At 41.1% G+C, this 25,949-nt stretch overlaps 1 protein-coding gene across 2 annotated transcripts in view; it reads left to right on the top strand.

The window, feature by feature from the left end:
- Nucleotides 1–25,949, top strand: part of DDX55 (DEAD-box helicase 55) — an 80,499-nt gene that overhangs the window by 19,064 nt on the left and 35,486 nt on the right. For both annotated transcript variants that reach the window (XM_085879571.1, XM_085879572.1), the window contains 2 exons: nt 4,852–5,041; nt 6,909–6,991. In XM_085879571.1, the coding sequence (XP_085735697.1) occupies nt 4,852–5,041; nt 6,909–6,991 (273 nt within the window). The remainder of the gene's footprint in view (nt 1–4,851; nt 5,042–6,908; nt 6,992–25,949) is intronic.

Consider the following 25,949-nt stretch of genomic DNA (forward strand, 5'->3'; position numbering starts at 1 on the left):
ACTGGAACTTACACATTCAGAATATTCTGTCCAGAACAAATTGTCAACTGTACATGTTGAAACTGCTGAACGAGTTCAATGTCTTGTGATGATTTGATGATTAAACATACAGACTATGTGAGATCTCTCCTGGAATATGCTGTACCAGTCTGCAATGTTAGCTTGACCGAATCTCAGATGAACGAGTTGGAAAGAATTGAGAAGAGAGCCCGAAGAATAATCTTGGGTCTGTTTTATCATATCAGTATTATGATGAGGCCCAGCATGTCTGCAGTGTACAAGCTCTGAAACAATGCAGACTGGAAATTTGCAAAACAAATGGTTTAAAAAATAAAAAAAAATAAAAAAAGAGTTCAGACAGTGCTTGCCAAATTACAAGTATAATGTTATTAGGTTATAAGTATACATTATTATTGGGTTATAAGTGTATATGTGTATATATATGAATGTGAGATGGTTGCCAAATTATAAGTATACTAGTAGTAATGCCCGGCGTTGCACGGGCTTTCTTGCAAATTTCCTGAATAGCTGTTAGGGGTTAGGGTTAGGGTTAGCTGTTAGGGTTAGTGTTAGGGTAGCTAACCCTAACCCTAACCCTAACACTAACAGCTTGGCGTAGCGGAGGTAAACAGCGCCCGGGGCAAAGTGGAAATTTGCGTCCCCCGTAGGCCTTAAACTTGAGTGGATTTGAATGGAAAATCCCATAAGGGATATCGATTTATCGATTTTTTTCGAATATCGGAAGTGTTATGGAAAAAATTAATAGCCAATGACCTAAGTTGGACCAAAAGCCATAATTGTACCGAATTTGAATGGAATCCGTTGGAGTTTGTGAAAATGCATCAAAAGGAATTTTGAGGGGCCTCTTTAGGAAGACAATAATATCATTAGTATATGTGCCAAATCTTGTTTCATTTCATGCAGTAACAAAAATCTGATGGTGGAACAAAGAAAGGGGCATGCCGAAATATTAATATAGATGACACATGCTCTTAGAAATGTGCTCAAAATCTCCCAGATCTTCTGTAGAACAAGCAGGTATATACAGTAAGAATAGTGCAATTCCTTATTTTGTGAGTATTTTCAATACAATCCATGGAGTTCTCCCCAAATCTATGCAAAATGTTTGTTTTTATCTTGAAATAAACACTGCTTGTAAAAAGGTAAACAATTTGGTTTTTAAACGACTATGTATTTTATTGGCAGACACATCTTGTTCCATCCATCCATCCATTGGGACCATATTCTGTGCAGAGCGTTGGTGCTGCTTAAGCAGTTTCCTTGGCTAATGGGCACAATCCTGGACAGGTCGCCACTCCGACACAGGATACCAGCAAGCTGGCACTCATTTTGCCAACCTCGGAAGGATGACAGGCTGAGTCAACCCCACCTGGTATTAATTCAACATCCGAGTGGGATTTAAACTCTGGATCCTGGGATCCCAAGCCCACCACCCTAACCATTAAGCCAACACCAGGCATACATATCTTGTTATTATTTCTTTCCTAGCAAATACCACCCGTTGCTTCGCTGATGGGCAGATTAAGAGGGGGGAGGGATAGAGAGTGACAGACAAGTGAGAAGGTTGGGGAGCGAGGAGGGGTGGGGGAAGGCAAGGTAGTGCAAAGGGAAGGGCAATAAAACACGCCCAAGCACAACATTTTATTTTTAACCAGGCGGGAACCTGCCAAAGGCTTACCTTCATGCATGCATGCTCGTACATGTAGCGACAATTGCACTACTCTGGTTGGCTCACTCTGATTCATACAAGGGGGTCAGGGAGGCGGCAGCGCGAGGGCGTCGGGGAGGCGGCAGCGCAATGGCGTCAGGGAGGTGGCATACCAGGGCATTACCAGGGTGAGGAAAGTGGGGAACAAAAACAACTTTATCATGAAGAAATCATTGCGGCCTGTTTCAAGGCAAGGCCTCGTTGAGCAGGCCAAAAAACATGGCAGCTTCAGACCCCAGAGAGGTAACCCAGGATATGTCATAAGACCCCAGAGAGCAAGGTGGCCAAGGATCACCTGATAAAGCATATAATTAAATAAGGCCATTAATTATCTTCAAAAGGGGGGGGGGGGGTTTAATTATCCTAAATGCCCAATTTTCACTCATGCACTTGGAGTTTTCTTTGTTTGCATGCAAAGTTTTAGGCTGCTAGGTTTCATGGTTTTGGAGTTGTGGTCGAAGTGTGCGCGCGCGCGCGTGCGCACATACACACACACACACACACACACACACACACACACACACACACACACACACACACACACACACACACACACACTCACACACCCTGCCATGTATTAACATAGATTAACTTGTTTCGAGTGTTCAATGTTTGAAATATACCATGAAATGAAACATTTTGAAAATTTCGAATTTTTCTCACTCAGATTTCAACAACACCACAATGCCTTTTGCTAAGTTCTTTAAACTCTCTTTATTGGTGAATTATATGTGTGTTATAATTTTATAGTATAAGAAGATGATTTATAATATCGGCTACCACCAAAGGTGCTGTGCAATACACATTTACGTAGAGAATTGGGGGATACCCTTTGGCAACATTCAAAATTTGGTTGGATTTTGTTCAGTGGTATGTTTTTTTTTTATTATTAATTTTATTATTGAAGCATATACAGTATAAACGAGAAAGTCACTCTGTCGAGTACATACCTCCACCACACAATGCATGATCCAGTGGAACATATCGGGGCCAATAATTTTTTTTTGAAATATCACACCATGTATCATTTTTGGCTCCATCTCTCAATCGTGAAGAATCATTTTGAAAATTAAAAAAAACTCTTGTGTCATGATCTGGATTTGTATCTTCACCAAAATGGAATCGATTCGTCCTTGTCACATTCCTAACCTGTCCTCCAACTTTCGTCCAAATCCGTTTAAAACTTTGGGATATCATGCTATATATCATTTTTGCCCGTGTCTCTCAATGGTGAAAAATCACTGAAAAAATTATCATAGCCAGATCTGGATCTTCACCAAAATCGAACAAATTCTTCCTTTTCACACACCCAACGTGTCCAACTTTCATCCGAATCCATCCACAACTTTTTGAGATATCCTGCAGACACACAGACAGACAAAAGACGGGGGTGAAAACATAACCTCCTTCCACCTTTATGGTGGAGTTGACAAACAAAGAAGTATACATACAAATTCAATTTTGTAGTACACCTTATTATTTTTGGCATATACGTACATCGATACTTCAGTTCAGTTCAGGCCTCAACTGATACTCAGAGAATTAACTTATCTATGGTTTAAAACATTGAATTGCAAAGTGTGATATTTTCTGAAATATATTGTGTAATTGTTAATTTAAAACACACTACAGCAAGTTTCCACTTAACGCTGTGGATGCTTTTCCCAGAAAGTGCAATGTTATGCAAAGCTATGTGAAGCAGCCCAGATATTCCCAAAGGCTGAGTGTTATAATGGGGCGGTTGGGTTGGGGGGAGAGATGCGTTCCCTGGGAAACATTTTCAGTCATCCTAATATTCCTTTAATCTCACTTAACGACATATTAGAGATAGATATTGAACAAATCAATAAAGAACATAAATGAAATACACAATTAAATGAATAGTTACAGGGGTACTCACCAAAATGTAGTGCCGAGATTGCTTGTCAGAACAGGGGAGGTGTGTGTATGGATGCCTTCGTGTCTCGGACGGACTGTTCAAATAATTTGTGGGCTGGAAAGGCAAAGGGGAGGGAGGATCAGAGCAATACGGAGCTCCCTCACCCTGATCAGGCTATCGCGTGAGTCGCGTGGCAAATGTGGACTCTTAGGAATCTCCATTCGAGTTATCGAATGGGCCGTGCTGCGAATCCAGAGCGGAGACGTCATCACTGAGTGCTGCGCGATTGTGCAATTAGAGAATCTGGGAAGAACAAATCATATATTTGTACGAAGACTAACCTTGTGTTGAGAAAACCAAGAAGGCTAGTCATGGCTGCAAACCTTGGTGGACAAACTTTGCATGCTTGTATTACAATGTGTCAGGTGTTCATGGTTTTTTTTATTAAGGAGTAGTGAACTGTAACAAAATGTAATGTGCTACAAGCCATTTTGCTGATGATTCTGTAGCTTGTTTTAAATACTGGACCTCGATATGAAAAACTATTTAGATTCATCATTTATAGGAAAGGTCATCCCACAAAGTAGTTCAAATAATATGCACAAAACATCTCATTAATTTTCATGACCCTGGAAGTACAGTCGTTAGCAATGCATTGACAGTCAGGGAGGAATTAACATAAATCCTATCGAGGTTCCTTCTGATGACTCCAATGCAGGACTGTACCTATTTGGTGTTCCATTTGATTTGAATTAATTTTAATCTCTTTCTAAATTCAATTGAATAGTAATAATAATAATAATAATAATAATAAACGTCATGTGTCAGGTGTCCAATCAAAGCGGAATGTCTTGATACCCGGTCATCACTGCCAGCAGTTATGAAGTGGCAGTTCCAGTTATGTCTATTATTAATTGTGTAACACACCAGTACACAACCGCCACACAAAATACACCACACAAAACAAGTCCTTGCGAGGGTTTGCAATCTCTGATTGCTCTTTCTTGTGTTTTTTTTTGTAGACGGAGTCAAGGCTCATGAAAATGCTTTGGAAAAATAGACAATCGTGATTGTGTGTAGTAATTTTGAGTTGAGAGTCAATGAGTGTTTCACTTCCAGATCTCAGAGTTGTAAGCATGATTTGCATGTCGAAACAACACTTGTTCGCTTTCAACTGACAAGCAGCATGATCAGTTGTTTTGTTGATTTGTTAGTGGTGGGTGGTGTGATTATTTATTTCCAGCATCAACACTATTCTGGGCTACTTGCCCAAGCAGCGTCGAACGGGGTTATTTTCAGCGACACAGACACAGGAGGTGGAGGAGCTGGTCAGAGCAGGACTCAGAAATCCCGTTCACATCTCCGTCCGTGAGAAAGGACAGACTGCCGACTGCACCCGTCGAACCCCAGCTCTTCTCGACAACTATTATATGGTACTGGTACCCTCCTGTGTTGGTGTTGTCATGTATTTTTGCGACAATATGCAAACTGCAAAATAACATACCGACAAACAACCACAATATATAAGCATGTTCGCATGGTCTATGTATTATAACATCAAACTATTCTTTGTCTGTCATCGATCAGTTATTTCTTGTAAAAAAAAAGGGGGGGGTGGGAAGGGTGGGAAATAAATTAACAAGCCGGCAGGCGGCGATGGGTCGCCAAGCATGGAAACTATAAGATATAGAGCAAAATGGATGTCATATAGCGGATAGGGAATCACCTTAAGATTATGCATATCATATCTCATCCAGTTCCATAAATTGATAACTACTCGGTATCCATTTGAATGAAAAGTACTGAAAATGCGGTTTGAAATCGGAAATCCCCAAAGTTCGAGGGGGTGCTGTGGGTGAACAAAGATCGAAATCGAAAATCCGGCTCGAATGTTTGTGCAAAATGTATTCTAGATGATTCGTGTGAATTTTCATGACCATCCGACCATAACCCTAGGAGGAGAAGGCTCCTCCAGCTCTCACATATTATTGATTTTTGCACTGATTGACCTTTGACCCCTGACCTAAGCGAAATCGGTCAATATGTCCTGAGGCAAAGTTGTAGTAGTCATTGAGTACCATGAACCTGCAAAGTTTCATTCGTATCGATGCACTCACCTGATCGCTAGGGGGCCTTCAATTTTCGCCAATTTTCTCGCATACCCTAATTGTAGGGGGCGCTGCGGGTAAAGTATTCCATATATCACAAAAATCGGAATACATTTGATAGAACATCACCTGTAGATCATTCGTGCCAAATTTCATAACCCTACGTGGGATAATGGCTTTCGGAATTGATTTAGTGTGAACGGTACCAATTTTGAAGGTTTTTCGGTTGTTGCTCGGGAACCAAAGCGTCCCGAGCAACCATCACAATTTCCAAAGCACGAGGTCATAAGATCGGTCATAAGATAACCGACGACCACCCGAGTTTGGTCAAAATCCGCCCACGTTTACTACCAATTATGCTGATTACAAACGAACATCCAAACAAACAGACAGAATTACTGACAATAAAATAAGGGTCACCTATTTTGGCGACCCAACTATTTCGGCGACTCAATAATTCACCTTTGCAAAAAAAATTATTTTGCGCTCAAAATGATTGCTTTCTGGCTCACTTGCACGTTCATGCCTCATGGAAATGCAACTTTTGTGTGCTTATTAACATTGATTATTTTGGTGACTATCAAAGCTGTGTTAATGGCTGAAAATGAATTTTATTTTCTTTACAAATTAATCCAGCCACCATCTAATCTGAGGAATGTATCTCAATGTTCAAGATTTTTTTGTATTTTTGAGAGATTCCTCCACTCGTTGGCATAATGGCCTAGAGGTACGCACACTCACCACCGTTAACCTGGGTTTGAATCCTAACCCAGCAATAAATTGTCATCCCGGTGTTTCACAGGCAGGGTGATTCATCAATGTGTGTGCCCTCCCTCAGAGAGACATTAAACTTGACATCCCGTCTGCCACTATTAGTCCTTCACGAAGAGTAGTATAACCAGCACCGTGAACAAATCAAAAATTCCTGCCCCAACTACTTAGTCGAGCCGGCTCGTGAAAGACTTGGGCCAATCCTTCCTCTGAAAAAGGAGGTTCCTTCACTCCACACAAGCAACCTGCTGGCCCAAGTTGAGATTGGGGAGTGAGTCACAATGCATTGATAGATTAACCAATTGCCATCAAGGAATAATGTGGAAAACCTTTTTTGATTTGAACTGGAGTGCCTCATAGAGGAAATCAAACTCATTTAAAAGATGTATCATGATGTTCAAACTTTCATGTGGTTCTGCAGGTGTGCAAAGCTGAGGATAAATTCAATCAATTGGTGGCCTTCCTTAAAGCACGTCAGAATGAAAAACATTTGGTGTTTTTCAGGTATGTGATCGCCATGATTAGTTATGAGTGTGACTTGTGCTGCTGATTCCTTTCCTACCAATCATTTCACCACTGTGACTGACAGGAGATTTTCTTTGGGTAACACTCTGATGGACAACTTGAGTAGTTACTCTGCATATTGAGAAATGATTGACAGCATTTAATATCAGAGTACTATCCCAAAAAGAAACATCACGTGTAGAATTTGGAAAATACTGTCGTTATTGAGGTTAGAGAGTGTTTTGTATCCATTGAAATGTATTTGACAACTCGAGGGTTGTGATCGGAGATCGCTGATGGTTCCCGGTAAAACCAGCTCATAATAATAGCCTATTGGTAGCACTTGAAATTCTGCCTAATAATGAAAACAAACTTTTTCCTTTTTGTTTTTTCTTGTTCACAAAGCAGGATACTACCGACACCAAGACTAAACACTTAAGTCTTAATGCCTCTCTCTGGGAACCATAATAATTATATAATGGGAAAAAAAAAAATGGGAAAATGAAATAATTCAAAATGGAATTAAAAAAAAAAAAAAAATATATATATATAATATATATATATATATATATATATACATAAATATATATATACAGTCATGCGCCGCTTAACGACATTCCAGGCAACGACGGATTGCATATACGACAGATCTGCCAGCTATGAAAAAAAAAAATGTAACTGAAAATTTCCTATCGCCGAGTGATGTAGCCTCGTATAAAAATAGCACGTACAATTATGTACACTGTACAGTACATAATACCTCATAATGATAAACGAAAGTGTGGCCCTGTTATAATGCGATCGTTGAGGTCCATAAAATGTCATCGCGAAAAATGCAGGATCGTGCTAAATCGGGATTCAAGGAAATCGGCTTTCAAACTGAACCAATGTTTCCACGTTTACCTTCCAGCAAGTAAATTACCTTTGAATTGAAGAATTCCGCGAAATAAATCGTTGTTGTCAGTCGAAATTAAAACACATTTATTTTAAGTGAAGCTTTTCATGTTGTTAAAACAATCGCACTGTTCCGAAAATATACATCACAATTGACAGGAGCTCGTTTCTTCATTTGTAAATTATAACATTGATGCAATGATTACGTATTTATAAAATCCAAACGCTATTTATTCACCTTTCTATAATCGATGCGAGAGGAGATGGTAAGCTGCTGCTAATAACACTGATGGCCGTCATGAACAGCACAAAGCGAAATCTAACGTGTCTTCCATCTCTCTTGGATGTGTGTTACAATTGCCCACAGTATTCAGTACAGTAACATGCTGTACAGGTTTGTATCCGAGGAGCAATAGGCTATACCATATAGCTTAGGTGTCTATGTTTGTGTAAGTACAATGTTCGAAAACGAATAAAAAAAATGATGTTCGCACAACGACGAGGTCGCTTAACGACGCGTTTCTCAGAACGTAACCCCGTCGTTAAGTGGCGCATGACTATATATATATATATATATATATATATATATATATATATATATATATATATATATATATATATATATATATATATATATATATATATATATATATATATATATATATATATATATATCCTGGTGTTGGCGCAGTGGTTAGGGCAGCGGCTTGGGATCCGAAAGGTCCTGAGTTCAAGCCCCGTTGGGCCACTGAATTAATACACCAGGGGGTTGACTCAGCCTGTCATCCTTCCGAGGTCGGCGAAATGAGTACCAGTGTACTGGGCCGGTGTATACCCCCGGTTAAAATAGGTGTACCATATCCCTGTGTCGTAAGAGGCGACCTTCCTGATGCCCCATCAGGAAGGGCATCCGGCATAAAACATGTGCCAAATCACCATGCGGATCATGCGGATGATCCGCTGTGGCGACGCCTAAAGGGAGCAGCCGAAAGAAGAAGAAGAAGAAGAAGAAGAAGATATATACATATATCTTCTTCTTCTTTCGGCTGCTCCCTTTTTAGGGGTCGCCACAGCGGATCATCCGCATAGTGATTTGGCACATGTTTTATGCCGGATGCCCTTCCTGATGCAACCCTGGTCGCCTCTTACGACACAGGGATATGGTACACCTATTTTAACCGGGGGTATACACCGGCCCAGTACACTGGTACTCATTTCGCCGACCTCGGAAGGATGACAGGCTGAGTCAACCCCCTGGTGTATTAATTCAGTGGCCCAACGGGGCTTGAACTCAGGACCTTTCGGATCCCAAGCCGCTGCCCTAACCACTGCGCCAACACCAGGATATATATATATATATATATATATATATATATATATATATATATATATATATATATATATATGTATGTATATATATATGTATGTATATATATATATATGTATATATATATATGTATATATATATATATATATGTATATATATATATATATATATATATATATATATATATATATATATATATATATATATATATATATATATATATATATATATATATATATATATACATACGCACATACATACATACATACATACATACATACATACATACATACATACATACATACATACATACATACATACATATATATATATATATATATATATATATATATATATATATATATATATATATATATATATATATATATACATATATACATATACATATACACACACCTTCTTGTTCTTCATAAATTGACCTGTTTAAATATATAATTGTGTGCGCGTGTGTCACAGAGACTTTTTTTGGTGTATATTGTGCTCACTTGCGCTCCTGTTATTATTATTATTATTTTGGCTGCTCCTGTAAGGAGTCGCCACAGTGGATCATCCCTCTCCATTTCTCTCTGTCCTCTACATCTTCCATTGTCACACCAACCACCCGCATGTCCGCCTTTACCACATCCATAAACCTCCTCTTTGGCCTTCCTCTTCTCCTCCTACCTGGCGGCTCCATCCTCAGCATCCTTCTCCCGATATATCTCGCATCCCTCCTGTGCACATGTCCAAACCATCTCAATCTCGCTTCTCTCACTTTGTCTCCAAACCGTCCTACCTGCGCTGTCCCTCGAATATACTCATTTCTAATCCTGCCCATCCTCGTCACTCCCAAGAAGAATCGCAGCATCTTTAACTCTGCCACCTCCAGCTCTGCCTCCTGTTTTTTTGTCAGCACCACCACCTCCAAACCATACAACATAGCTGGTCTCACTACTGTTGTGTTCACGGAGCAGGCGGACACGGGAGCAAGAAGCAGGCGGACACATGAGCCAGAAGCAACTCTACTTTATTATGCTGCGCGAGAGTATACTGAAAAGCCTCCTAGCGGACGGTCCATAATATAAAACCCAATCACGTGACTACAAGCATCCAATCCCCATACAACACACTTCCTCCCCCTCTAAATGGCAGAGATTAACAGACAAAATCCTCCAAGTACCGCGGACGCTTCCTGATCCGTCCAGGACGGACGGGGCAGCTAGGAGACAGGCTCAGACTCCTCCCGACTGGGTAGAGGTGACATACCAGTAGGACTCGCCTTGTTTTTAACATCAAGAGCCCCAGGCCGCCAAGCTTGTTCGGTTTCCTTGGGCAGGAATGATTCAGGTAAACACCCCGAGTCCGCTAGCCCAGTCGGCGCTAGCACGTCTGACCTTGGCGATTCAACAGAAATCAGAGGTGGGGGCATCACTTGCCCCATCCCCATGTCACTTGGCATGGGTGGTGATGCTGAACAGCGATCATGAATTTGGTCCGCGTGCCGTTTCCACACTTTCCCATCATCAGTTTTAACCAAGCAGTTGGCTGGCCCGAGTATCACGGAGACCTCTGCCGGCACCCATTTCCAATCGTGGCAATAATCACGCACTATTACCCGCTGCCCTACTTCAAAAGTGCGCACCCGCGTTGGACATGATACCGCCCCAGGCACCGACATCCCAGGCCTCAGCAAATCCAGTCTAGATCTCAATGCACGCTCATGCGGACGCATCGCAGGTGGTTGGATGAACAGCATTCCTATAATACAGCAAGAACACATCAACCATTGCTTGCATAGATGCCCCCTCCCCGCTACGCAAAGCACGCTTCAATATTTTAACCAAGAGATTAAACCTTGCCATTCGTTGCCGGATGGTATGGTGCTGACTCTAGATGTTTTACACCGTTCCGCACCATGAAATTATCAAAAACACCAGCAACAAACTGTGGACCATTATCAGACACCAACACCTCGGGTATTCCTTTGTTTGCAAAGATTGATCGCAGCTTTTCAACCGTGTTTTCCGCCGTCGTGCATTGCATGACCACAACCTCCGGCCACTTGGAGAATGCATCAACAACAACCAAAAACATCTTGCCCTTAAAAGGAACAGCAAAATCTACATGGATTCTCTGCCATGGCCTGTCCGGGATAGGCCATAAGCACGACGCCCGCCGCGGGTTGTTGGCATCTGACTGACATGTAGTGCAATGCTTAATCATCTGCTCAATGTCCTTGTCCAGACCCGGCCATCACAAGAGGCTACAGGCTAGACTTTTGGTTTTAACGATACCAAGGTGACTGGCATGCAGCTCCTCCAGATAACGTCTCCTGAACTTCGGGGGGATCACCTTTCTCATAACCCACATAATACACCTTTGAGCCAACGACAGCTCTGACGCTTTAGATGCAAATGGTTGATATTCAGGTGTCGAAGGCAGGACGTTCCAATTCCCAGTGGAGATCGCCTGTACGACACGGGCGAGCACAGGATCGTGGGCTGATTCAACAGCCACCTGCTTAACCGTGATCGGCCCACCCTGGATTTGGCTCAGTGTAAACACATCAACATGATCGCATGATTCAGACGAAGGTGAGTCCCCCTTGCAAGGCAAGCGAGAGAGACTGTCGCAGTTGGCATGCTTCTCGGTGCTCCGGAACTGGATATCGTAGCTGTAGGCAGCAAGGAACAGACACCATCGTTGTATCCGCGCCGCCGCCGCTACCGGGACACCTCACTTTGGTTCCAGGATGAATTGGAGTGGCTTGTGATCAGTCTGCAAGGTGAAATGATGACCAAGCAGGTGTTGATGAAACTTCCGCACTCCCCAGACGAGGCTGAGAGCCTCCCGCTCGATCTGGGCATATTTCTGCTCTGCTGCTGACAGGGTGCGGGATGCAAAACAAACAGGTTGCTTGGACCCATCGTCCATCTTGTGTGATAGCACCGCTCCGATGCCGTACGCGGAGCTGTCACATGCTAACAAGAGCGGACGGTTATGCTCATAGTGGACGAGAACCGTGTCCTCTGTGAGTAGCAGCTTGACATGGTCGAACGCTGCCTGGTGGTCGGACCTCCATGCCCAGCGTTCCTCCTTCTTGAGCAGTCGTGTTTACGGGGCCAACTCGGAGCTCAGATTGCTTACGAATCTCTGGTAATACTGCGCCATACCAATAAAAGAGCGAAGCTGAATCTTGTCCCGTGGTGGTGGCATATGCTGGATCGCCTCCACCTTCCGTGGGCCTTTCAACATCCCCTCCGGCGTGATGACGTGCCCAAGGTATTCCAACCATTATCTGAAGAACGCACACTTGTGCCTGTTCAGGCGCAGCTGACAAGCCTCCAACTTCGTCAGCACCTTGTCAATGTTGTCGAGATGCTCCCCCGCTGTTTTCCCTGCAATAAGCACGTCATCCAGGTTGGTCTGAGCGGGCAGGCCAACACAAACCTGATCCATCGCTTTCTGCCACAGGGTGGGGGCCGAAGCAATCCCAAAAGAGAGTCGGGTGTATCTATAGAGTCCTTGACATGTGTTGATCGTCAGAAGGTCACTACTCCTGGGGTCCATTTCCAGATGAAAATATGCATCTCGCAGATCGAGTTTCGTAAAGAATTTACTCCCTGCCCACCATGCATATATCTCATCGATCAATGGAAGCGGATACTGCTCGATGCTGAGACCCGGGTTGACCGTGGTCTTGAAGTCCCCGCATAATTGAACGTCACCATTCCGTTTCAGCACCGTGACGACCGGAGTGGCCCAGTCCGAGTATGGCACCCGTTCAATAACTCCACATCGAGACATCTTGTTGATCGTTCGAGACATCTCGTAGATCCCCAAGTCACCTCCCATGGTTTGACCGGCGATGGCTCATTCATCCCTGAGGGTCCGTTCGACAGCCAACGCGGTTTCGACCGCAGTGACGAACGTGATGTTCATCAACTGTGAAAGACGGAATCTAAACCATCACACACCATGATGTGGTAGCTGTAGTACTTCACCATTGTGATCTTGCAGCCATTCATGCTTGTCATGTAGACGTGAAAGCCATCAGTATCGTCTGGGAAGAAGAGTGGATACTGCAAGGCATCATCGGCACAATGACTTCTCCCTCCCACCTGGAGACGGTGCTTAATACGATATCTATAACGAAATGCAGTAATTCATGATTTCTTTTGATCATGAAGCTTTAAAAATTATTAAATTAAAATAAGAAATGATTATTTGTTTGATTATTTATTAAAAATAAGCCTGGTGTTGGTTTCATGGGAGGGGAGTGTAATTAGCCTTATTCAAATGTGTAATTCAAAAGAACTCTCCAAAATACCTCTTGCGTAATTCAAAACACCTCACTGCACTGGAAAACGTGGGGAAAGCAACACTGTACAGTGTACTGAACACCAAAGGGTGGGGACTTGAAATACCCCCCCCTCCCCACCTGGAGGTGGCGCTACATGATACACATTTACATAGAGAATTGGGTTCTTTACCCCACCCTCAACCCACTACCCTGTCGGTTTGAAAATGTTTTCTTGCATCTCAATTTGCCAAGAGGATTCCAACAATATGTAATGTGATGGGGCTACTGCCCATGCGGCTGATTATATCTGGAGAGACAGACGGACAGTTTCCAACTTTATTTGTATAGATTGGGCTAATGTCATCTGTCCTGTCTGTCCCATTCTGAAATGCGGAACCGCTCCTCAGAAAGAAAAAAAAAAAAATTATGAAGTGAAAGTTGCTTCAAATTAATCCAACCCTATGGGAAGATTGTACTTTTTATTTTTTTCCAATCAGACGAAAAATTGAAGCATTGCAGTGTATAAGGTAACAGATCACTATCGATCACTCCAGAATTTTTTAATATTATTTACTATTAATAAATATGTCGTGATATCTTTGCTTTTTAAAACATGATGATTTTATAATTTCACACAACTCTATACAGTATATAATTGTTGTGGAAATCTCTCGAGCGGGGTAAAACTGTTTCGTATAACATTAGTTATTAGGGTACCCTGTCATTCTGACAGGGAACCCTATTGTTTTTTAGGGCTTCAAGCAAGTGCTGAAGCCCTATTGAATTCGTTAGTATTATTATTATTAACGGCGTTTTTATGTTCTACTGACCGATTTTGTGGCGGATCTGGAGGGAAAACTGTCGGATGAAATTCAACGAAACTTAACAGGATTATTACTCACCACCTGAAGTTTATACTATGAAACATTTGATGACGTAGGTCACGTGGTATGGCGGCCATATTGGATTTTATCCAAAACCTAAAAACATCTTCTTCTCCAGAAGGGATAATCAGACAGCCTCAATCTTTTGCACACATTTGCTAAGTAACTTGGGAATGTAAAGTTGTTAATTTGGTTGAAATCGTTATTTAATTTATATGATTTTAAATGATGCCGATTCGCCTCATTAAATATGCAAAATATGCAAATGAGAGTTGAAAAAATTAAATGACAGATTTAGATAGTACATAAACAGGGGACTCCCAATATATTTATACGATGTCTGTATTTGACCCCAGTGAGCCCCCAGCGCCCCCCAAAGTTGAAAATGACCCATTTTTGAAATGTCATAAAATGAAAACAATGCTTGGATGAAATTCAATGAAACTTATCAATTTAATTACTCTCCACCTGAAGTTTATACTTTAAAAATTTTGATGACGTAGGTCACGTGGTCTGGCGGCCATATTGGATTTTATCCAAAACCTAAAAACATCTTCTTCTCCAGAAGGGATAATCTGACAGCCTCAATCTTTTGCACACATTTGCTAACTTCGATGTTAATGTGAATTTGTTAATTTCATCGAAATCGTTACATAATTAATATGATTTAAAATGATGCCAATTCGCCTCATTAAATATGCAAAATATGCAAATGAGAGTTGAAAAAATTTAATGACAAATTTAGATAGCACATAAACAGGGGACTCCCAATATATTTATACTATGTCTGTATTTGACCCCAGTGAGCCCCCAGCACCCCCCAAAGTTGAAAATGACCCATTTTTGAAATGTCATAAAATAAAAACAACGTTTGGATGAAATTCAATGAAACTAATCCATTTAATAACTCTCCACCTGAAGTTTATACTTTAAAAATTTTGATGACGTAGGTCACGTGGTATGGCGGCCATATTGGATTTTCTCCAAAACCTAAAAACATCTTCTTCTCCAGAAGGGATAATCTGACAGCCTCAATCTTTTGCACACATTTGCTAAGTTCCATGCTAATGTTAATTTGTTAATTTGGTCGAAATCGTTATTTAATTTATATGATTTTAAATGATGCCGATTCGCCTCATTAAATATGAAAAATATGCAAATGAGAGTTGAAAAAATTTAATGACAAATTTAGATAGCACATAAACAGGGGACTCCCAATATATTTATACTATGTCTGTATTTGACCCCAGTGAGCCCCCAGCGCCCCCCAAAGTTGAAAATGACCCATTTTTGAAATGTCATAAAATAAAAACAACGCTTGGATGAAATTCAATGAAACTTATCTATTGAATAACTCTCCACCTGAAGTTTATACTTTGAAAATTTTGATGACGTAGGTCACGTGGTATGGTGGCCATATTGGATTTTCTCCAAAACCTAAAAACATCTTCTTCTCCAGAAGGGGTAATACGACAGCCTCAAGTTTTTGCACACATTTGCAAGGTTCCATTGCAATGTTAAGTTGTTAATTTAGTCGAAATCGTTACATAATTTATATGATTAAAATGATGCCGATTCGCCTCATTAAATATGCCAAATATGCAAATGAGAGTTGAAAAAATTTAATGACAGATTCTGATAGGCCTTGAAGAGGGGACTCCAAATATGTTTACGCTATGTCTGTATTTTACCCCAGTGAGGCCCCAGAGCCCCCCAAATTTTAAAATCACCCATTTTTGACATGTCGTAAAATGAAAACCAAAGAAGATAGACAAAAAGTGACCACAAATTCTGGAAGATATTTTCACGTTCTACAAGTTCGCCATTTACATTAATATGCAAATGTGGAGTTATTGGACTTTTTTGGGGACTTGAAAATTTGTCCAGCCTCGATTTGTCCAATGTGAAGTTTTTTTCTCTATCATGTATTGCTATGGGCTTTTCAATCCTTCATTGATATAACTTGAGGGACCCTGTAGCTGGGCCACATTACAGACTTGAACTAACTTTCTAACTCGGAAAACCCACATCATGTGACAGGGTGATGGTGTTGAAACTTCTTAAAACGGAGGCACGCCTTGAAGCCCGGGATTACTGGTTTACCAGTTTTAATCTTCTGTTTATTTCCTTATTTTTTATTTTTTATTACTTATATTTTTCCGCCGGCAATTTTGCGAGATCTTTCGCTTTAAAAATCATTTTCTCAGGAACGGTAAGTCCGATCGACACAATTTTCACCATAGTATGTATCTTTTTTGAAAGCAAACTTAAGTGGTAATTGTGACGTCATAGGTCACGTGGTACGGGCGCCATCTTGAAAAAAACTTTGGACCTCTGTATCTCTGAAACTTTCTCGGGTAAAAATGTTTTCGCTTCATACATTTGAATAAGCTCCTCAAGGGGAACAGGGGTGATTTTTCGTGAGGTCATCGGTCAAGAGGTGTGCCGGTCAAAATTCGTTAGGTACAACGCTGCATCGGAAAAATCTGAAATTTCTTGAGCCTCATCTGCACAACAATTCACCGTAGAAAAAAATATATTATGATGTCATAGGTCACTTGGTTTGGCAGCCATCTTGTTTTGGGAATTAAAAAAAAAAATCTTCTTCTCCAGAACGGCCAAACAGATTGAGGCGAAACTTTACACACACATTCCTCATGAGGTCCGTTATCAAGTTTGTTAATTTCTTATTGATCGGTCATACGGTTTGGCGGCAATCTTGAATTTACCGTAAACCTTCAAACATCTTCTTCTCCAGAAGGGCTGAACAGATTGAGGCGAAACTTTACACACACATTCCCCATGAGGTCCTTTATCGAGTTTGTTAATTTCTTATTGATCGGTCATACGGTTTGGCGGCCATCTTCAATTTACTGTAAACCTTCAAACATCTTCTTCTCCAGAACGGCTCATCAGATCAAGTGTAAACTTCAGTAACGTATTGCCCACGAGTAGGGAATATAAGTTTGTTAATTTCTAATTGATAGGTCACATGGTTTGGCAGCCATGTTTGATTCAAGAACAATATTAAATATCGTTTTCTCTGGAACCACTTACCCGATCAAAGCGAAACTTTGTGACTGTCATCTGCAGAAAGTCCCATGTTGTATCAAAGGCGGACGTGTGGGAACCCAGTCATCACTGCCAGCAGTTATAAAGTGGCAGTTCTAGTTAGGGTACCCTGTGAGTACATGGTACCCTATTGTTTTTCTTCTGTTTATTATTACGCATTATTAGGGTACCCTGTGAGTACAGGGTACCCTATTGTTTTTCTTCTGTTTATTATTACGCATTATTATTATTATTCTTCCGCCGGCATTTTGCACCCTTTTTCGCTTTAAAAATCATTTTCTCTGGAACACTAAGTCCGATCGACAGGAAATTTTCACCATAGTATGTATCTTTTTTGATAGCACAATCACGTTATAATTATGACGTCATTGGTCACGTGGTACGGTCGCCATCTTGAAAAAAGCGATAAACTTTGGACATCTGTATCTCGGAAACCGTGCAATGGAAAAAATTTTCGTTTGATACATTTTACTAAGCTCCCTATGGGGAACACGTGTGATTTTTCGTGACGTCATAGGTGAAGCGATATACCGGTGAAAATTCGTCAAGTAGAACGCCATATGGGAAAAATCTGAAAATTCTGAGCATCATCTACGCCCAAAATCACTGACGAAAATGTTTTTTTGTTAACGTCATTAATGAGGTAATTCGGCTCCCATCTTGTTTTTTAGTGTTTTTTTATTAAAATCTTCTTCTCCAGAACGGCTATGCAGATTAAGGCGAAACTTTACACGCACATTCCCCCTGAGGTCCTCTTTCAAGTTTGTTAATTTGTTGTTGATACGTCACATGGTTTGGCGGCCATCTTGAAAAAACCCTAAAACCTTCAAACATCTTCTTCTCCAGAAGCGTTGGTCCAATGAAGGCGAGATTTCAGAACTATATTCGTGACATGTATGCGATGCAAGTTTGTTAATTTCAAAGTGATAGGTCACATGGTTTGGCCGCCATGTTGGATTTAAGAAAAATATTAAATAAAGTTTTCTCTGGTATTTCATAAGCCATCGAAGCGAAAATTTGCAAGTGCCTTCCTCGCTCAAGTCTGCATACATGGTAAAAATTTTTACCTCAGAAGTCACATGGTTTGGCGGCCATCTTGGATAGAAAAATAGACTTTATCCGATTTACACAAAACTTCACACACTTGTTCGGGTCGACGATGGAAAGCAGAATTTAAATTCATGATATCCTCGGTCACAAGGTTCGGCAGCCATCTTGGATTGAAAATGAATAAATTTTAAAAATCTTCTTCTCCAGAAGGGCAAGACAGATGAAGACGAAACTTCACAGATATATTCCCCATGAGGTCCTTTCTCAAGTTTGTTAATTTGTTTTGATCGGTCACATGGTTTGGCGGCCATCTTGAAAAAACCCGAAAACCTTCAAACATCTTCTTCTCCAGAAGCGTTGGCCCAATGAAGGGGAGATTTCAGAACTATATTCGGGACAGGAAGGCGATATAAGTTTGTTAATTTCTGAATTGATAAGTCACATGGTTTGGCCGCCATCTTGGATTTCAGAAAAATATTAAATAATGTTTTCTCTGGAACCGCTTAACCAAACGAATCGAAAATTTGTAATTATCATCTAGCAGGCAGTATGCACGCTTGGTAAAAATTATGATGTCACACGTCACATGGTTTGGCGGCCATCTTGGATTGAAAAACGCACCTTTACCGATTAACACGAAACTTCACGTACGTGTTCCAATACCCAGTTGGAAGCAGAATATACATTTCTGATGTCATAGGTCACATGGTTCGTCAGCCATCTTGGATTGAAAAACAATATCTTCAAACGTCTTTTTCTCTGGAAACGGCTGAACAGATCCAGGCGAAACTCCACCACTATGACCGCCTCTCCATGACGAATAAAAAAGTTCCCACCCCCTTTTTGAGGTACGATGCAACGTTTGGCAGCCATATTGGATTGAAGGAAAAATATTAATTAATGTTTACTCTGGAACTACTGCATCAATAAATGTGAAACATCAAGTTTATGGTGGAACGCTCATGCGGAATGAGGGTTTGAAATTTCAACGCGATCGGGCCCAGGGTTTGGCAGCCATGTTGGTTTTAAGAAAAATATTAAATAATGTTTTCTCTGGAACTGCTTAACCTGGAGAAGCGAAAATTTGCAGTTATCATCCACCATCGTGTTTGCACACGTGGTGCAAATTATGACATCACAAGTCACATGGTTTGGCCGCCATCTTGGATTGAAGGATAAATATTAATTAATGTTTACTCTGGAACCGCTGCCTCTATATATGCGAAACTTCAGATTTATAATTCAGGTGACATGCGAAATAAAAGTTTAAAATTTCAACCTGATCGGTCACGCGGTTTGGGAGCCAGAATTATTTAATTATTTGAATCTGGAAGCCAGTAATAACGAAATTGAATGCTTTGTGCTGCCCGGTTCGTAACTCATCTGTTCCGTGCCGTCTCGAAGCAGGCCTGTGTTTGTATCACTATTAAATAATGTTTTCTCTGGCACCGCTTATCCTTTCAATGCCAAACTTTGCGACTGTCATCTGCAGAAAGTCCCATGTTGTATCAAAGGCGGACGGACTGGGTACCCGGTCATCACTGCCAGCAGTTATAAAGTGGCAGTTCTAGTTATTATTATTATTTTTCCGCCGGCATTTTGCACCCTTTTTCGCTTTAAAAATAATTTTCTCTGGAACACAAAGTCCGATCGACAGGAAATTTTCACCATAGTATGTATCTTTTTTGATAGCACAATCACATTATAATTATGACGTCATTGGTCACGTGGTACGGTCGCCATCTTGAAAAAAACGATAAACTTTGGACCTCTGTATCTCGGAAACCGTGCAATGGAAAAATTTTTCGTTGAATACATTTTACTAAACTCACTATGGGGAATACGTGTGATTTTTCGTGACGTCATAGGTGAAGCGATATACCGGTGAAAATTCGTCAAGTAGAACGCCATATAGGAAAAAAATCTGAAAAATTTTGAGCGTCATCTACGACAAAATTCATCGTCAAAAATGTTATTTTTGACGTCATCGATGACGTAATTCGGCCGCCATCTTGTTTTTTAGTGTTTTTTTTAAAAAAAAATCTTCTTCTCCAGAACGGCTGTGCAGATTGAGGCGAAACTTGACAGGCACATTCCACCTGACGTCCTCTTTCAAGTTTGTTAATTTGTTGTTGATACGTCACATGGTTTGGTCGCCATCTTGAAAAAACCCTAAAACCTTCAAACATCTTCTTCTCCAGAAGCGCTGGTCCAATGAAGGCGAGATTTCAGAACTACATTCGTGACATGTATGCGATGCAAGTTTGTTAATTTTGAAGTGATAGGTCACATGGTTTGGCCGCCATGTTGGATTTAAGAAAAATATTAAATAATGTTTTCTCTGGAATTTCATAAGCCATCGAAGCGAAAATTTGCAATTGCCTTCCTCCCTCAACTCTGCATACATGGTAAAAATTTTTTACCTCAGAAGTCACATGGTTTGGCAGCCATCTTGGATAGAAAAATAGACCTTTTCCGATTTACATGAAACTTCACACACTTGTTCGGGTCGACGATGGAAAGCAGAATTTAAATTTATGATATCATAGGTCACAAGGTTCGGCAGCCATCTTGGATTGAAAATGAATAAATTTTAAAAATCTTCTTCTCCAGAAGGGCAAGACAGATTAAGACGAAACTTCACACATATATTCCCCATGAGGTCCTTTCTCAAGTTTGTTAATTTGTTCTTGATCGGTCACATGGTTTGGCGGCCATCTTGAAAAAACCCGAAAACCTTCAAACATCTTCTTCTCCAGAAGCGCTGGTCCGAGGAAGGGGAGATTTCAGAACTATATTCCGGACAGGTAGGCGATATAAGTTTGTTAATTTCGAATTGATAAGTCACACGGTTTGGCCGCCATGTTGGATTTAATAAAAATATTAAATAATGTTTTCTCTGGAACCGCTTAACCTAACAAATCGAAAGTTTGCAATTATAATCTACCATCGTGTGTGCACGCGTGGTAAAAATTATGACGTCACACGTCACATGGTTTGGCGGCCATCTTGGATAGAAAAACGCACCTTTACCGATTTACACGAAACTTCACAAACGTGTTCCAATACCAAGTTGGATGCAGAATATAAATTTGTGATGTCATAGGTCACATGGTTCGTCAGCCATCTTGGATTGAAAAATAATATCTTTAAACGTCTTTTTCTCTGAAACCACTAAACATATCCAGGCGAAACTCCACCACTATGACCGCCTCTCCATGACGAATAAAAAGTTCTCACCCCCTTTTGAGGTACGACGCAACGTTTCGCAGCCATAGTGGATTGAAGGAAAAATATTAATTAATGTTTACTCTGGAACTACTGCATCAATAAAGGTGAAACATCACCTTTCTGGTGGAACGTTCATGCAGAATGAGGGTTTGAAATTTCAACAGGATCGGGCCCAGGGTTTGGCAGCCATGTTGGTTTTAAGAAAAATATTAAATAATGTTTTCTCTGGAACTGCTTAACCTAGCGAAGCAAAAATTTGCGCTTATTGTCTACGTTCGTGTTTGCACATGTCGTGAAAATTATGACGTCATAAGTCACATGGTTTGGCCGCCATCTTGGATTGAAGGATAAATATTAATTAATGTTTACTCTGGAACCACTGCTTCTATATATACGAAACTTCAAATTTGTATTTTAGCCGACATGCGAAACAAACGTTTAAAATTTCAACCTGATCGGTCATGCGGTTTGGCAGCCAGAATTATTTAATTATTTGAATCTGTTCGCCAGTAATAAGGAAATTGAACTCTTTGTGCTGCCCGGTTCGTAACTCGTCTGTTCCGCGCCGTCTCGAAGCAGGCCTCTGTTTGTATCACCATTAAATAATGTTTTCTCTGGCACCGCTTATCCGATAAATGCGAAACTTTGCGACTATGATTTAAATCTCACGTTGTATCAGTTGTGTCAAAGGCGGACGGACTGGGTACCCGGTCATCACTGCCAGCAGTTATAAAGTGGCAGTTCTAGTTTCTTTTGTATTTGTTTAGTATAAGTGTGACATAGTTTTTGTGCAATGGATATGTGTTGCGTATGCAATAGATAGACGGTTCTTCTTCCCTCCCGTTGTCTGCTTCGAGACTTATCCCTGTGAGCTTGTGTTTTATGTTATTTCCTGTTTTCTCTCCTCTCTCCTTTTGAAGTGGACACCAAGCATTGATGCACTAGTCTGGTGGGGAAAAAAACCAACCAGAGCCATCAAAAGACATCCAAAATATGAGGGGCGTATCAAAAGTCATGAGCATCGGTGGATTCCACACGTTTATGCCAAATATAGTAGAACGCGAATTAATAGCAACACATGTCCATTCCAATTTCAACACCAGCTTGGTGCATGCACACCCTAGTCTTCCCACAATCCATTGTGACAAAATGACTCAACGACATATCGTTTCACCAATGTGCAGTGATTGAATTTATCATAAAGGAGAACAACTCAGCTGCAGACGTCTATGGCCGATTGAATCAGGTGAACGGAGATGCCTGCATGAGCGCTAGCAGTGTCAGAAGGTGGGTGAAACATGGACATCACTGATCAGCCATGCTGTGGTTGGCCGAGAAGCGCGATGACTGAACACAGCGAGCGGAAAGTTGATGCGCTCATCAGTGCAGACCGAAGGGTGACTGTTGGGGAGATCACAGCAGAGTTTGGCATCGGACACCATGCTGTACAGGAGATGATAGCGACCTTGGGATATCGGAAAGTTTGTTCTCGTTGGGTTCCCTGTTTGCTTACAGAGGAACACAAAAATACATGCATGAGTGCATCATCATAGTTGCTTTAACGACATGCTGCCGAGGGCAATGACTTCCTGTTCCGTATTGTGACTGGTGATGAAAGCTGGTTCCACCATTTTGACTCGGAAACCAAGCAGCAAAGCATGGAATGGCACCACTCCACATCTACAAAGAAGAGGAAGGTCAAAAGAGTACCCTCCACCAGCAAAGTTATGGGAACCATCCTCTGGGATGCCGAGGAATGCTTACTAAATGATTTACTGCCCTCAGGGGAAATCATCAATGCAGCTCACAACATTCAGACACTCAAAAAATTGAAACTTGCACTTCGGGAAAAGCGTCCGATGAAAGAATCTGTCATCTTTCAACATGACAATGCTCGACCTCACACTGCATGTCTGACATTGGAGGAAATCTCAAAGAATGGCTGGGAATTGCTACTCCAATCTCAGATGCAGTCCAGGCTTGGCCCTCTCAGATTACCATCTGTTCAGGCCCTTGAAGGATCACATTAAAGGGCAGCACTATGAAAACTACGAGGCAGTCCAGATGGCTGTGTGGAGCTTGTTATGAAGTGTGAGAACGGACTTCTTCCGCAGTGGGATTTTTATGCTCGTGCAGTGCTGGCAGAAATGCGTGGATCATTCTGAAGATTTTGAAGAAAATTAATGTGATATGTCCGGTGAATATTGATGGTCAATTTTCTTACATGCACCTTTGTTTTACTGTGAAATAAACGTGCTCATGACTTTTGGTACATCCCTCGTACCTCAGACAGCTCCTGTCAACTGTTGCACACGACGAGAAACCTTTGAGGCTCATGACATTGCTAATGCGGTGAAGTCGCTGTGCCCATCAGTTAGATCACCACCAAGAGCAAATAGAGCGGAAGGACGCACGAGCCAAATATAAAAGAGGAGACACGAGAGATCTGTGAAAAGAAAGGGCATTGTTTCACTTTGGTGCAGACAACTTGAGTTTCATTTCTCTCTCTGGTCACAGATCAGCCATTGCCCTACAGTGGTATTGAACTGCTGCAGCCGCTGAGTTGCACCACACATACCGCTGGAGTTTCACTTCCCTCTCTGGCTATGATTGACTTCCCTGCCTTGGGATTGAACTGCTCAGTCGCCTGCACATCTCTGCCTTCTAGCTTTCCTGATCAACCTCTCTTCATGTCTTGTAGCTTCCTATCCCGTGGTATGAATGAAGGCCTGTTAAGCCAGTTAAATAAGATATCTTGTTCGTATGCTTGATTTGTTCATGGGCGCTTTCCGGATTTTATTATTATTGTTACCGTGTTTTATTTCAAATACACATGCCCTGATTGATTCACTTGGTTTCTTGGTCTTTGTGCATGACCTGTGGCATTCGCGTTGTCCATAAGACAGCCAATTGTCTCAGTGTTTTGTGCTAACTGTATTGAGCATGTGCATAGCAGAGTTGCATTCGACTCCATCAGATATGGCCGGCAGCGCGAGCACATGACACACCATCAGCTCAGAGACCCCTGAGAATGTAACGTGGCATTTTTGGCCTGGGACCCTTCATGGGATTTCTGATCCGTTTGACCGGTGTGGCTGTGGTTTAGTCGCCCACGAGATTCAGTCATCAAAAGCCCGGTTGCTTGGGATTAAAATAGCCTTTAATGTAGGACTCAAACATCAGCTTACGCCTGCGTCGAACTGCTAAAACAATAAAATCGGCTGATGCTGTCTGTCTGTTCCCACCCTGAAACGAGGAAATGCTCCTTGGAGAGAAAAAAAAAGAAAGTTGCTTAAAAGTTGCTTCAAATTAATCCAAACCCACAGGAAAATTATAATATAAAAAGCAAACTTCTACACAAGAGAATCCATCTTTAAGCACGTAAAGTGCAGATTAGTGTAACTTTTAGAACCGAGAACCTCCCTGATGGATGGATTGGATGTGGTGGGTAGTCCCATCGCCACCACAATCTCCCGATGTGACACCTTTAGACCTCTTCTTGTGGGCGTATGTCAAGGATTGTTTTCCAAACCTTTGTTGCTGACATTGAAACACTTTAAGCAAAGATAATCAATTGCATCTGCACCGTGACGAGGGATATGTTGGCCAATGTGTGGATTGAAGTGGATTATCACTTAGATGTGCTACGTGTCACTAAAGGTGCACATGTTGAGGTATACTGATGAACGCAAAAGCCTTTATGAATTTCGTGACAAAATACAAACAACTGCATTGTTGTACATCTTTTGGTTTGGTTGTGGTATAATTTTTTAAAACCAGCAACAACACTGTGGACAGCCTGCACTTTGTTCTGAAGCTTAAAAAAAAAATTAAAATTATTTTCCCAATTGAGTTTTTTTTGAAGAAATGGATGTTGTTAAACTCATTTTACTCTTCTTTTCTTGACATGTGAGGTGCTTATAACGACTCAAGACATTCCTTATTCAACCTCCCATGTTTGAGCTCTTTCAACCAGCGCAAGAATAAATGCTAGTATGTACATAAATATCTGCGTAAATAGTGGTATTTAATCAATTAAAAAAAGAAATGAAATGTTTTGGTAAACTTTTGATATTTTGTAAGGTGAATAAAATTATCTTGCTGTTAGTGGTGGGTCAAACCGTTCAGCTATAGAACTATAACACTGGCAAGCAATAACGAGTAAAAAATACAACAGTCCCTGTGGAGATGCTGTGT

Source organism: Eptatretus burgeri, chromosome 4 (genome assembly GCF_056783735.1).
Source record: "Eptatretus burgeri isolate ZD-2024b chromosome 4, Ebu_testis_v1, whole genome shotgun sequence".
Taxonomy (NCBI): Eukaryota; Metazoa; Chordata; class Myxini; order Myxiniformes; family Myxinidae; genus Eptatretus; species Eptatretus burgeri.